The sequence below is a fragment of the Salmo salar genome, chromosome ssa19 (assembly GCF_905237065.1).
Source record: "Salmo salar chromosome ssa19, Ssal_v3.1, whole genome shotgun sequence".
NCBI lineage: Eukaryota > Metazoa > Chordata > Actinopteri > Salmoniformes > Salmonidae > Salmo > Salmo salar.
The window spans coordinates 82,045,738-82,061,760 of NC_059460.1; the positions used below are offsets into that span (position 1 = coordinate 82,045,738).

The 16,023-nt window shown below is 43.2% G+C and overlaps 1 protein-coding gene across 3 annotated transcripts in view; it reads right to left on the reverse strand.

Annotated features, from left to right (window-relative positions):
• Window positions 1–16,023, reverse strand: part of LOC106579720 (nuclear receptor coactivator 2) — a 226,057-nt gene that overhangs the window by 45,753 nt on the left and 164,281 nt on the right. For all 3 annotated transcript variants that reach the window (XM_045702808.1, XM_045702809.1, XM_045702810.1), the window contains exons 11-15: window positions 9,389–9,578; window positions 7,685–7,885; window positions 6,603–6,839; window positions 2,591–2,696; window positions 6–213 (exon numbers count right to left, since the gene is read on the reverse strand). In XM_045702808.1, the coding sequence (XP_045558764.1) occupies window positions 6–213; window positions 2,591–2,696; window positions 6,603–6,839; window positions 7,685–7,885; window positions 9,389–9,578 (942 nt within the window). The remainder of the gene's footprint in view (window positions 1–5; window positions 214–2,590; window positions 2,697–6,602; window positions 6,840–7,684; window positions 7,886–9,388; window positions 9,579–16,023) is intronic.

A 16,023-nucleotide genomic window follows, 5' to 3' on the forward strand; every position in this document is an offset into this window, starting at 1 on the left:
CGTACCTGTCCCATCAGAGTAGGTATCCCCAGGGCTCTGTCTATCTCCTCCAGGCCATCAAAGTCCTTCAGCACTGTGTAGAGCTGGGACATGAGAGCCCCCTCATCACTAGAACCCCCATCACCAGGACCCCCAGTCCCCTGGCCACCGGGCCCCGGACCCCCACACAACACCTCCTCCTCCTGCTGCTGCTGGGGGGGGGCATACACAGACCTGGAGAGGGAGAGAAGGGGAGGGAGGGAGAGGGGAAGGTGGGAGGAGAACAGAGGGGGAGGGAGGGAGGAGAACGGAGGGGGAGGGAGGGAGGAGAACGGAGGGGGAGAAAAGGGGAGGGGGATGGAAAGAAAGGGAGGGGAGGGGGGGGGGAGTGAATGGGGGAGGGGGGGAAGGTTAAATGACCATAAGTTATTTGAACCACTTCTCTGTGCTGTTGTTGACTGATCTAAACCGTTTTAAAGTGGTTGGTCTGAACTATAAGAGTCGCTCCAGCGCCGACAGACAACAGTTCTGGAGTTGGATGTGTGACAGGTTCTGGTAAAGTTGGATGTGATGACAGGTTCTGGTAAAGTGAGGATGTGATGACAGGTTCTGGTAAAGTTGGATGTGATGACAGGTTCTGGTAAAGTTGGATGTGATGACAGGTTCTGGTAAAGTTGGATGTGTGGCAGGTTCTGGTAAAGTTGGATGTGGTGGCAGGTTCTGGTAAAGTTGGATGTGTGGCAGGTTCTGGTAAAGTTGGATGTGATGACAGGTTCTGGTAAAGTTGGATGTGTGACAGGTTCTGGTAAAGTTGGATGTGATGACAGGTTCTGGTAAAGTTGGATGTGATGACAGGTTCTGGTAAAGTTGGATGTGTGGCAGGTTCTGGTAAAGTTGGATGTGATGACAGGTTCTGGTAAAGTTGGATGTGATGACAGGTTCTGGTAAAGTTGGATGTGTGGCAGGTTCTGGTAAAGTTGGATGTGATGACAGGTTCTGGTAAAGTTGGATGTGATGACAGGTTCTGGTAAAGTTGGATGTGTGACAGGTTCTGGTAAAGTTGGATGTGTGGCAGGTTCTGGTAAAGTAGCTGTAGTAGTGATTGTAGGACAGCGGCCAGTGTAAAGTAGCTGTAGTAGTGATTGTAGGACAGCGGCCAGTGTAAAGTAGCTGTAGTAGTGATTGTAGGACAGCGGCCAGTGTAAAGTAGCTGTAGTAGTGATTGTAGGACAGCGGTCAGTGTAAAGTAGCTGTAGTAGTGATTGTAGGACAGCGGCCAGTGTAAAGTAGCTGTAGTAGTGATTGTAGGACAGCGGTCAGTGTAAAGTAGCTGTAGTAGTTACTGTAGGACAGCGGTCAGTGTAAAGTAGCTGTAGTAGTGATTGTAGGACAGCGGCCAGTGTAAAGTAGCTGTAGTAGTGATTGTAGGACAGCGGCCAGTGTAAAGTAGCTGTAGTAGTGATTGTAGGACAGCGGCCAGTGTAAAGTAGCTGTAGTAGTGATTGTAGGACAGCGGCCAGTGTAAAGTAGCTGTAGTAGTGATTGTAGGACAGCGGCCAGTGTAAAGTAGCTGTAGTAGTGATTGTAGGACAGCGGTCAGTGTAAAGTAGCTGTAGTAGTGATTGTAGGACAGCGGCCAGTGTAAAGTAGCTGTAGTAGTGATTGTAGGACAGCGGTCAGTGTAAAGTAGCTGTAGTAGTGATTGTAGGACAGCGGTCAGTGTAAAGTAGCTGTAGTAGTGATTGTAGGACAGCGGCCAGTGTAAAGTAGCTGTAGTAGTGATTGTAGGACAGCGGTCAGTGTAAAGTAGCTGTAGTAGTGATTGTAGGACAGCGGTCAGTGTAAAGTAGCTGTAGTAGTGATTGTAGGACAGCGGCCAGTGTAAAGTAGCTGTAGTAGTGATTGTAGGACAGCGGCCAGTGTAAAGTAGCTGTAGTAGTGATTGTAGGACAGCGGCCAGTGTAAAGTAGCTGTAGTAGTGATTGTAGGACAGCGGCCAGTGTAAAGTAGCTGTAGTAGTGATTGTAGGACAGCGGCCAGTGTAAAGTAGCTGTAGTAGTGATTGTAGGACAGCGGCCAGTGTAAAGTAGCTGTAGTAGTGATTGTAGGACAGCGGCCAGTGTAAAGTAGCTGTAGTAGTGATTGTAGGACAGCGGTCAGTGTAAAGTAGCTGTAGTAGTGATTGTAGGACAGCGGTCAGTGTAAAGTAGCTGTAGTAGTGATTGTAGGACAGCGGTCAGTGTAAAGTAGCTGTAGTAGTGATTGTAGGACAGCGGCCAGTGTAAAGTAGCTGTAGTAGTGATTGTAGGACAGCGGTCAGTGTAAAGTAGCTGTAGTAGTGATTGTAGGACAGCGGTCAGTGTAAAGTAGCTGTAGTAGTGATTGTAGGACAGCGGTCAGTGTAAAGTAGCTGTAGTAGTGATTGTAGGACAGCGGTCAGTGTAAAGTAGCTGTAGTAGTGATTGTAGGACAGCGGTCAGTGTAAAGTAGCTGTAGTAGTGATTGTAGGACAGCGGTCAGTGTAAAGTAGCTGTAGTAGTGATTGTAGGACAGCGGTCAGTGTAAAGTAGCTGTAGTAGTGTCCAGTAGAGGAGGATGGAGGACTGGTTACCTGTTCTGGTTGAAGGCCTCAATAGGTATCATGCTGTCTGGCCATGGAGCCGTCTGATTGGGTGGAGCCTGTTGCTGGGAGAACTGGTGGGCCCGCATGCCCATCTCTTTAAAGAGAGAGAGATTCAAATAATATAACTTTATTAACCCCATGATTCAAATAATATAACTTTATTAACCTCGTGCCCATCTATATATAGAGATTCAAATAATATAACTTTATTAACCCCATGCCCATCTATATATAGAGATTAAAATAATCTAACTTTATTAACCCCATGCCAATCTATATAGAGAGAGAGATTCAAATAATATAACTTTATTAACCCCATGGCTATCTACAGTGGGGAGAACAAGTATTTGATACACTGCCGATTTTGCAGGTTTTCCTACTTACAAAGCATGTAGAGGTCTGTAATTTTAAGTATTTGATCACCTACCAACCAGTAAGAATTCCGGCTCTCACAGACCTGTTCGTTTTTCTTTAAGAAGCCCTCCTGTTCTCCACTCATTACCTGTATTAACTGCACCTGTTTGAACTCGTTACCTGTATAAAAGACACCTGTCCACACACTCAATCAAACAGACTCCAACCTCTCCACAATGGCCAAGACCAGAGAGCTGTGTAAGGACATCAGGGATAAAATTGTAGACCTGCACAAGGCTGGGATGGGCTACAGGACAATAGGCAAGCAGCTTGGTGAGAAGGCATCAACTGTTGGCGCAATAATTAGAAAATGGAAGAAGTTCAAGATGACGGTCAATCACCCTCGGTCTGGGGCTCCATGCAAGATCTCACCTCGTGGGGCATCAATGATCATGAGGAAGGTGAGGGATCAGCCCAGAACTACACGGCAGGACCTGGTCAATGACCTGAAGAGAGCTGGGACCACAGTCTCAAAGAAAACCATTAGTAATACACTACGCCGTCATGGATTAAAATCCTGCAGCGCACGCAAGGTCCCCCTGCTCAAGCCAGCGCATGTCCAGGCCCGTCTGAAGTTTGCCAATGACCATCTGGATGATCCAGAGGAGGAATGGGATAAGGTCATGTGGTCTGATGAGACAAAAATAGAGCTTTTTGGTCTAAACTCCACTCGCCGTGTTTGGAGGAAGAAGAAGGATGAGTACAACCCCAAGAACACCATCCCAACCGTGAAGCATGGAGGTGGAAACATCATTCTTTGGGGATGCTTTTCTGCAAAGGGGACAGGACGACTGCACCGTATTGAGGGGAGGATGGATGGGGCCATGTATCGCGAGATCTTGGCCAACAACCTCCTTCCCTCAGTAAGAGCATTGAAGATGGGTCGTGGCTGGGTCTTCCAGCATGACAACGACCCGAAACACACAGCCAGGGCAACTAAGGAGTGGCTCCGTAAGAAGCATCTCAAGGTCCTGGAGTGGCCTAGCCAGTCTCCAGACCTGAACCCAATAGAAAATCTTTGGAGGGAGCTGAAAGTCCGTATTGCCCAGCGACAGCCCCGAAACCTGAAGGATCTGGAGAAGGTCTGTATGGAGGAGTGGGCCAAAATCCCTGCTGCAGTGTGTGCAAACCTGGTCAAGAACTACAGGAAACGTATGATCTCTGTAATTGCAAACAAAGGTTTCTGTACCAAATATTAAGTTCTGCTTTTCTGATGTATCAAATACTTGTGTCATGCAATAAAATGCAAATTAATTACTTAAAAATCATACAATGTGATTTCCTGGATTTTTGTTTTAGATTCCGTCTCTCACAGTTGAAGTGTACCTATGATAAAAATTACAGACGCTCTACATGCTTTGTAAGTAGGAAGTGTATCAAATACTTGTTCTCCCCACTGTAGATATAAAGATTCAAATTAATATAACTTTATTAACCCACATGGCTATCTATATATAGAGAGAGATTCAAATTAATATAACTTTATTAACCCCATGGCTATCTATATATAGAGAGAGATTCAAATAATATAACTTTATTAACCCCATGGCTATCTATATATAGAGAGAGATTCAAATTAATATAACTTTATTAACCCCATGGCTATCTATATATAGAGAGAGATTCAAATTAATATAACTTTATTAACCCACATGTCCATTTCTGTTAGATTCAAATTAATATACACTACATGGCCAAAAGTATGTGGACACCCCTTCAAATGAGTGGATTTGGCTATTTCAGCCACACCGTTGCTGACAGGTGTATAAAATCGAGCACACGGACATGCAATCTCCACAGACAAACACTGGCAGTAGAATTAGAACGGCCTTATTGAAGAGCTCAGTGACTTTCAACGTGGCACCATCATAGGATGCCACCTTTCCAACTAGTCAGTTCATCACATTTCTGCCCTGCTAGAAACGCGTTCTCTGGAGTGATGAATCAAGGTTCACCATCTGGCAGTCCGACGGTAGAATCTGGGTTTGGAGAACGCTACCTGCCCCAATGCATAGTGCCAACTGTAAAGTTTGGTGGAGGAGGAATAATGGTCTGGGGCTGTTTTTCATGGTTCAGGCCCTTTAGTTCCAGTGAAGGGAAATCTTAATGCTACAACATACAATGACATTCTAGACCTTTCTGTGCTTCCAACTTTGTGGCAACAGTTTGGGGAAGACCCTTTCCTGTTTCAGCATGACAATGCCCCCGTGCACAAAGCGAGGTCCATACAGAAATGGTTTGTCGAGATCGGTGTGGAAGAACTTGACTGGCCAGCACAGAGCCCTCAACCCCATCGAACACCTTTGGGATGAACTGTAACGCCGACTGAGAGCCAGGCCGAATCGCCCAACATCAGTTCCCAACCTCACTAATGCTCTTGTGGCTGAATGGAACCAAGTCCCCCTGCAGCAATGTACCAACATCTAGTGGAAAGCCTTCCCAGAAGAGTGGAGGCTGTTATAGCAGCAATGTCCCAACATCTAGTGGAAAGCCTTCCCAGAAGAGTGGAGGCTGTTATACAAAGAAAGCTTCCGAAGAGTGGAGGCTGTTATAGCAGCAATGTTCCAACATCTAGTGGAAAGCCTTCCCAGAAGAGTGGAGGCTGTTATAGCAGCAATGTTCCAACATCTAGTGGAAAGCCTTCCCAGAAGAGTGGAGGCTGTTATAGCAGCAAAGGGGGAACCAACTCCATATTAATGCCCATTATTCTGGAATGAGATGTTGGACAAGCAGGTGTCCACATACCTTTGGCCATGTTGTGTAACATTATTAAACCCCATGCCCATCTCTTTATGGACAGAGATTCAAATGAATATAACTTTATTAAACCCCATGCCCATCTCTTCATGGACAGAGATTCAAATGAATATAACTTTATTAACCCCCATGCCCATCTCTTTATGGACAGAGATTCAAATGAATATAATTTTATTAACCCCCATGTCCATCTCTTTAGAGAGAAAGATTCAAATGGATACAACTTTATTAAACCTATGCTCATCTCTTTAGAGAGAAATGTTCAAATGAATATAACTTTATTAGAGAGAGACATTAAAATGTATATATAAAACCTTATTAACCCCATGCCCAAACCAGACTGAGCTGCTCGAGATGGGTAGGTAGCCTAGTGGTTAGAGCGGTGGACTAGTAACCGAAAGGTTGCAAGATCAAATACCCGAGCTGACAAGGTAAAAATCTGTCATTCTGCCCCTGAACAAGGCTGTTCCTAGGCCGTCATTGTAAATAAGAATTTGTTCTTAACTGACTTGCCTAGTTAAATAAAGGTTAAATACAAAAAATATGACAATTGGCATTAGACAGTGTATCAGTGTGTTGTTCCTCTGACTGGCCAGCAGGTGTCAGATGTGTCCCCTTACAGCATTGACTCCAAAACTATTTGCGGACTTCTACATGCTGAAAATGAATTTCAATAAATTGGTTTCCATTGACATATGTTACATCAATTGGTGGGTCCCCAAGCCCAATGTTAAGAACCACTGATCTGTGAAGTGGATAGACCATTACAAATATATATTTCTATAGCAGCCCTGGCATAGAACTAGAAATTATAGATATACAGTCTCACCGTTGGCCATCATCTGCGACTGCAGGATCTGCCTGGGTGCAGGTCCTGGTAGACTGTTGGGTCTCATGAGGCCCCCGGGGCCTCCAGGGTTGGGCCCCATACGGCTGTGCATCGTCCCCTGTTGACCTGGGGCACCAGGAGGAGGGACCGAGACTGAACCACTCTGACCCGGGCCCCCAGGACCCCAACTCCCCTCCTGCTGGTGCTGCATGCCCTGCCGAGGACCACCCACTAGACCTGGAGGGAGGGGGGGAGAGGTAGACGGAGGGAGGGGGGGAGAGGTAGACGGAGGGAGGGAGAGAGAGATCACGTGAGTGAGTGAATGTGTGAGGAGTCAAGAGGGAAAAAGTGGGGGGCAAAAATATACCTCCCATCTATAAGGACAGAAGTCATCATCCTTTTGTTTACACTTCCCCCATTTGCAAACTACCACAGTTCAGGGGCTAGAGGTTGTTTTCAGAGTGAGCTTCGCTGTGGCCCGTCTGCGAGTCAGAGAGCTGTGGGCCCGTCTGCGAGTCAGAGCGCTGTGGGCCCGTCTGCGAGTCAGAGCGCTGTGGGCCCGTCTGCGAGTCAGAGCGCTGTGGGCCCGTCTGCGAGTCAGAGCGCTGTGGGCCCGTCTGCGAGTCAGAGCGCTGTGGGCCCGTCTGCGAGTCAGAGCGCTGTGGGCCCGTCTGCGAGTCAGAGCGCTGTGGGCCCGTCTGCGAGTCAGAGCGCTGTGGGCCCGTCTGCGAGTCAGAGCGCTGTGGCCCGTCTGCGAGTCAGAGCACTGAGGCCCGTCTGCGAGTCAAAATGAAAGTGAGAGAAGAGGAGCTGGCAGTGTGTGTGTGTCTGTGTGGGTGACTCCGACTCCCTCAACTTCCTGCACGGAAACAGGAAGTGACTCACTATGACGTGTCATCGGCCCCCACAGAGAGTGTATTCCGTTCCACATGTTTCTCTGAGTGCTGACTTCATGAAAAGGTCAAGAACATCTGCTAAATTACTAAAATGTAAATGTTTGTTGATAGCTTGAGTATTTGTAGATCAAGAAAATAGACAAATAAAAAAAAAGTGTAAGTCTTCGCTCTGAGGGCTCCACCCACCTGCGAGGTTGGCCTGGTTGGACATCATGGCGGCGTGGTTTCCCAAGATGCCTTGCTGCTGCTGTAGTGTGTAGGGGCTGGGGGTCCTCATGGGGGGATACTGGCCCTGGGGGGGCCGGCCCCCTGACATGTTCATATCCAGGGATACACTCCTCAAAGGCAAACCCCTACCTGGACCCTGGACCCCAGGACCTCCGTAGTCTATAGAGAAAGAGCGATGTAGTGACAAATTTGAGATAAATCAGACATGCTAATCCACTACACTGTAACACGGTCTACACTGTAACATGGTCTACACTGTAACATCTACACTAACATCTACACTGTAACATCTACACTGTAACATCTACACTGTAACATCTACACTGTAACATCTACACTGTAACATGGTCTACACTGTAACATGGTCTACATTGTAACATCTACACTGTAACATCTACACTGTAACATGGTCTACACTGTAACATGGTCTACACTGTAACATCTACACTGTAACATCTACACTGTAACATGGTCTACACTGTAACATGGTCTACATTGTAACATCTACACTAACATCTACACTGTAACATCTACACTGTAACATGGTCTACACTGTAACACGGTCTACACTGTAACATCTACACTGTAACATGGTCTACACTGTAACATGGTCTACACTGTAACATCTACACTGTAACATGGTCTACACTGTAACATCTACACTGTAACATCTACACTGTAACATGGTCTACACTGTAACACGGTCTACACTGTAACACGGTCTACACTGTAACATGGTCTACACTGTAACATCTACACTGTAACATGGTCTACACTGTAACATGGTCTACACTGTAACATCTACACTGTAACACGGTCTACACTGTAACATCTACACTGTAACACGGTCTACACTGTAACATCTACACTGTAACATGGTCTACACTGTAACATGGTCTACACTGTAACATGGTCTACACTGTAACATGGTCTACACTGTAACATGGTCTACACTGTAACATCTACACTGTAACATGGTCTACACTGTAACATCTACACTGTAACATCTACACTGCAACATCTACACTGTAACGTGGTCTACACTGTAACATCTACACTGTAACACGGTCTACACTGTAACATCTACACTGTAACACGGTCTACACTGCAACATCTACACTGTAACATGGTCTACACTGCAACATCTACACTGCAACATCTACACTGTAACATGGTCTATACTGTAACATGGTCTATACTGTAACATGGTCTACACTGTAACATCTACACTGTAACATCTACACTGTAACATCTACACTGCAACATCTACACTGCAACATCTACACTAACATCTACACTGTAACATGGTCTACACTGTAACATCTACACTGTAACATCTACACTGTAACATCTACACTGTAACATGGTCTACACTGTAACATGGTCTACACTGTAACATGGTCTACACTGTAACATCTACACTGTAACATCTACACTGTAACATGGTCTACACTGCATAATGATTTACTGATTGACACACCAAGACGCTGACGGACTGACTGGTCACATACATTGAACAGCTGTTTATGAGGGCAGGTTTTAGTATGTGTGAGATGGTGCATGTACGTGTACTGTGTGTGTATTTCTGTGTATGTTCCTGTCAGATGTGTGTGTGTGTCTCTGATGTGTGTGTGTGTGTGTGTGTGAGAGAGAGACACTCACTGCCTGGCCCCATGCCTCGCTGCATGCCCCTCTGCTGCTGCTGTGTTGCCATGGCGTTGGGGTTGCCAGGGCTGGTTTCCTGGGTGATGTGCAGTATGTCGTTGATGATGGTGTGTTTGTCCAGGGAGGAGGGGAGGGAGACGGGCTGGACACACTGAAGCTCACCTAGGATTTCATCCAGCTCTGAAGACTACAGGAGAGACAGGGAGGAGGGTTAGGAGAACACATACATGTGAGTCATTTAACAGACTCTCTTATCCAGACACTACAGTTGTGAATCATTTAGCAGACTCTCTTATCCAGAGACACTACAGTTAGTGAGTCATTTAACAGACTCTCTTATCCAGAGACACTACAGTAGTGAGTCATTTAACAGACTCTCTTATCCAGAGACACTACAGTAGTGAGTCATTTAACAGACTCTCTGATCCAGAGACACTACAGTAGTGAGTCATTTAGCAGACTCTCTTATCCAGAGATACTACAGTAGTGAGTCATTTAACAGACTCTCTGATCCAGAGATACTACAGTTAGTGAATCATTTAGCAGACTCTCTGATCCAGAGATACTACAGTTAGTGAATCATTTAGCAGACTCTCTTATCCAGAGACACTACAGTAGTGAATCATTTAGCAGACTCTCTTATCCAGAGATACTACAGTAGTGAGTCATTTAACAGACTCTCTTATCCAGAGATACTACAGTTAGTGAATCATTTAGCAGACTCTCTGATCCAGAGAACCTACAGTTAGTGAGTCATTTAACAGACTCTCTGATCCAGAGATACTACAGTAGTGAGTCATTTAGCAGACTCTCTTATCCAGAGATACTACAGTAGTGAGTCATTTAACAGACTCTCTGATCCAGAGATACTACAGTTAGTGAATCATTTGGCAGACTCTCTGATCCAGAGATACTACAGTTAGTGAATCATTTAGCAGACTCTCTTATCCAGAGACACTACAGTAGTGAATCATTTAGCAGACTCTCTTATCCAGAGATACTACAGTAGTGAGTCATTTAACAGACTCTCTTATCCAGAGATACTACAGTTAGTGAATCATTTAGCAGACTCTCTGATCCAGAGAACCTACAGTTAGTGAGTCATTTAACAGACTCTCTTATCCAGAGATACTACAGTTAGTGAATCATTTAGCAGACTCTCTTATCCAGAGACACTACAGTTAGTGAATCATTTAGCAGACTCTCTGATCCAGAGAAACTACAGTTAGTGAATCATTTAACAGACTCTCTTATCCAGAGACACTACAGTTAGTGAGTCATTTAGCAGACTCTCTGATCCAGAGATACTACAGTTAGTGAATCATTTAGCAGACTCTCTTATCCAGAGACACTACAGTTAGTGAATCATTTAGCAGACTCTCTTATCCAGAGATACTACAGTTAGTGAATCATTTAACAGACTCTCTGATCCTGAGACACTACAGTTAGTGAATCATTTAACAGACTCTCTTATCCAGAGACACTACAGTTAGTGAATCATTTAGCAGACTCTCTGATCCAGAGACACTACAGTTAGTGAATCATTTAACAGACTCTCTTATCCAGAGACACTACAGTTAGTGAATCATTTAGCAGACTCTCTGATCCAGATACACTACAGTTAGTGGATCATTTAACAGACTCTCTTATCCAGAGATACTACAGTTAGTGAATCATTTAACAGATTCTCTGATCCTGAGACACTACAGTTAGTGAATCATTTAGCAGACTCTCTGATCCAGATACACTACAGTTAGTGGATCATTTAACAGACTCTCTTATCCAGAGATACTACAGTTAGTGAATCATTTAACAGATTCTCTGATCCTGAGACACTACAGTTAGTGAATCATTTAACAGACTCTCTGATCCTGAGACACTACAGTTAGTGAATCATTTAACAGACTCTCTTATCCAGAGACACTACAGTTAGTGAATCATTTAGCAGACTCTCTGATCCAGAGACACTACAGTTAGTGAATCATTTAACAGACTCTCTTATCCAGAGACACTACAGTTAGTGAATCATTTAACAGACTCTCTTATCCAGATACTACAGTAGTGAATCATTTAGCAGACTCTTTTATCCAGAGATACTACAGTTAGTGAGTCATTTAACAGACTCTCTTATCCAGAGATACTACAGTAGTGAGTCATTTAGCAGACTCTCTTATCCAGAGATACTACAGTAGTGAGTCATTTAACAGACTCTCTGATCCAGAGATACTACAGTAGTGAGTCATTTAGCAGACTCTCTTATCCAGAGATACTACAGTAGTGAGTCATTTAACAGACTCTCTGATCCAGAGATACTACAGTTAGTGAATCATTTAGCAGACTCTCTGATCCAGAGATACTACAGTTAGTGAATCATTTAGCAGACTCTCTTATCCAGAGACACTACAGTAGTGAATCATTTAGCAGACTCTCTTATCCAGAGATACTACAGTAGTGAGTCATTTAACAGACTCTCTTATCCAGAGATACTACAGTTAGTGAATCATTTAGCAGACTCTCTGATCCAGAGAACCTACAGTTAGTGAGTCATTTAACAGACTCTCTTATCCAGAGATACTACAGTTAGTGAATCATTTAGCAGACTCTCTTATCCAGAGACACTACAGTTAGTGAATCATTTAGCAGACTCTCTGATCCAGAGATACTACAGTTAGTGAATCATTTAACAGACTCTCTTATCCAGAGACACTACAGTTAGTGAATCATTTAGCAGACTCTCTTATCCAGAGACACTACAGTTAGTGAGTCATTTAGCAGACTCTCTGATCCAGAGATACTACAGTTAGTGAATCATTTAGCAGACTCTCTTATCCAGAGACACTACAGTTAGTGAGTCATTTAGCAGACTCTCTGATCCAGAGATACTACAGTTAGTGAATCATTTAGCAGACTCTCTTATCCAGAGACACTACAGTTAGTGAATCATTTAGCAGACTCTCTTATCCAGAGATACTACAGTTAGTGAATCATTTAACAGACTCTCTGATCCTGAGACACTACAGTTAGTGAATCATTTAACAGACTCTCTTATCCAGAGACACTACAGTTAGTGAATCATTTAGCAGACTCTCTGATCCAGAGACACTACAGTTAGTGAATCATTTAACAGACTCTCTTATCCAGAGACACTACAGTTAGTGAATCATTTAGCAGACTCTCTGATCCAGATACACTACAGTTAGTGGATCATTTAACAGACTCTCTTATCCAGAGATACTACAGTTAGTGAATCATTTAACAGATTCTCTGATCCTGAGACACTACAGTTAGTGAATCATTTAACAGACTCTCTTATCCAGAGATACTACAGTAGTGAGTCATTTAACAGACTCTCTTATCCAGAGATACTACAGTTAGTGAATCATTTAACAGATTCTCTGATCCTGAGACACTACAGTTAGTGAATCATTTAACAGACTCTCTTATCCAGAGATACTACAGTAGTGAGTCATTTAACAGACTCTCTTATCCAGAGATACTACAGTTAGTGAATCATTTAACAGACTCTCTGATCCAGAGACACTACAGTAGTGAATCATTTAGCAGACTCTCTTATCCAGAGATACTACAGTAGTGAGTCATTTAACAGACTCTCTTATCCAGAGATACTACAGTTAGTGAATCATTTAGCAGACTCTCTTATCCAGAGACACTACAGTTAGTGAGTCATTTAGCAGACTCTCTGATCCAGAGATACTACAGTTAGTGAATCATTTAGCAGACTCTCTTATCCAGAGACACTACAGTTAGTGAATCATTTAGCAGACTCTCTTATCCAGAGATACTACAGTTAGTGAATCATTTAACAGACTCTCTGATCCTGAGACACTACAGTTAGTGAATCATTTAACAGACTCTCTTATCCAGAGACACTACAGTTAGTGAATCATTTAGCAGACTCTCTGATCCAGAGACACTACAGTTAGTGAATCATTTAACAGACTCTCTTATCCAGAGACACTACAGTTAGTGAATCATTTAGCAGACTCTCTGATCCAGATACACTACAGTTAGTGGATCATTTAACAGACTCTCTTATCCAGAGATACTACAGTTAGTGAATCATTTAACAGATTCTCTGATCCTGAGACACTACAGTTAGTGAATCATTTAACAGACTCTCTTATCCAGAGATACTACAGTAGTGAGTCATTTAACAGACTCTCTTATCCAGAGATACTACAGTTAGTGAATCATTTAACAGATTCTCTGATCCTGAGACACTACAGTTAGTGAATCATTTAACAGACTCTCTTATCCAGAGATACTACAGTAGTGAGTCATTTAACAGACTCTCTTATCCAGAGATACTACAGTTAGTGAATCATTTAACAGACTCTCTGATCCAGAGACACTACAGTAGTGAATCATTTAGCAGACTCTCTTATCCAGAGATACTACAGTAGTGAGTCATTTAACAGACTCTCTTATCCAGAGATACTACAGTTAGTGAATCATTTAGCAGACTCTCTTATCCAGAGACACTACAGTTAGTGAATCATTTAGCAGACTCTCTGATCCAGAGATACTACAGTTAGTGAATCATTTAACAGACTCTCTTATCCAGAGACACTACAGTTAGTGAATCATTTAGCAGACTCTCTTATCCAGAGACACTACAGTTAGTGAGTCATTTAGCAGACTCTCTGATCCAGAGATACTACAGTTAGTGAATCATTTAGCAGACTCTCTTATCCAGAGACACTACAGTTAGTGAGTCATTTAGCAGACTCTCTGATCCAGAGATACTACAGTTAGTGAATCATTTAGCAGACTCTCTTATCCAGAGACACTACAGTTAGTGAATCATTTAGCAGACTCTCTTATCCAGAGATACTACAGTTAGTGAATCATTTAACAGACTCTCTGATCCTGAGACACTACAGTTAGTGAATCATTTAACAGACTCTCTTATCCAGAGACACTACAGTTAGTGAATCATTTAGCAGACTCTCTGATCCAGAGACACTACAGTTAGTGAATCATTTAACAGACTCTCTTATCCAGAGACACTACAGTTAGTGAATCATTTAGCAGACTCTCTGATCCAGATACACTACAGTTAGTGAATCATTTAACAGACTCTCTTATCCAGAGATACTACAGTTAGTGAATCATTTAACAGATTCTCTGATCCTGAGACACTACAGTTAGTGAATCATTTAACAGACTCTCTTATCCAGAGATACTACAGTAGTGAGTCATTTAACAGACTCTCTTATCCAGAGATACTACAGTTAGTGAATCATTTAACAGACTCTCTGATCCAGAGATACTACAGTAGTGAGTCATTTAACAGACTCTCTGATCCAGAGATACTACAGTAGTGAGTCATTTAACAGACTCTCTGATCCAGAGCCACTACAGTAGTGAGTCATTTAACAGACTCTCTGATCCAGAGATACTACAGTAGTGAGTCATTTAACAGACTCTCTGATCCAGAGCCACTACAGTAGTGAGTCATTTAACAGACTCTCTTATCCAGAGATACTACAGTAGTGAGTCATTTAACAGACTCTCTGATCCAGAGATACTACAGTAGTGAGTCATTTAACAGACTCTCTGATCCAGAGATACTACAGTAGTGAGTCATTTAACAGACTCTCTGATCCAGAGATACTACAGTAGTGAGTCATTTAACAGACTCTCTTATCCAGAGATACTACAGTAGTGAGTCATTTAACAGACTCTCTTATCCAGAGATACTACAGTAGTGAGTCATTTAACAGACTCTCTGATCCAGAGATACTACAGTTAGTGAGTCATTTAGCAGACTCTCTTATCCAGAGACACTACAGTTAGTGAGTCATTTAACAGACTCTCTGATCCAGAGATACTACAGTTAGTGAGTCATTTAACAGACTCTCTGATCCTGAGACACTACAGTTAGTGAGTCATTTAACAGACTCTCTTATCCAGAGATACTACAGTAGTGAGTCATTTAACAGACTCTCTTATCCAGAGACACTACAGTTAGTGAGTCATTTAACAGACTCTCTTATCCAGAGACACTACAGTAGTGAGTCATTTAGCAGACTCTCTGATCCAGAGACACTACAGTAGTGAGTCATTTAACAGACTCTCTGATCCAGAGATACTACAGTAGTGAGTCATTTAGCAGACTCTCTTATCCAGAGATACTACAGTAGTGAGTCATTTAACAGACTCTCTGATCCAGAGACACTACAGTAGTGAGTCATTTAACAGACTCTCTGATTCAGAGACACTACAGTAGTGAGTCATTTAACAGACTCTCTTATCCAGAGATACTACAGTAGTGAGTCATTTAGCAGACTCTCTGATCCAGAGATACTACAGTAGTGAGTCATTTAACAGACTCTCTTATCCAGAGATACTACAGTTAGTGAGTCATTTAACAGACTCTCTGATCCAGAGATACTACAGTAGTGAGTCATTTAACAGACTCTCTTATCCAGAGATACTACAGTAGTGAGTCCACACATTTTAATATTTGTTCTTACTGGTTTCCCAGGGGAATCAAACCCACAACCCTGGCATTACAAGTGTCGTGCTCTACCAACTGAGTCACACACACACACACACACACACACACACACATTTCAACATCACCTAGTATCATAACAATGCTTCCA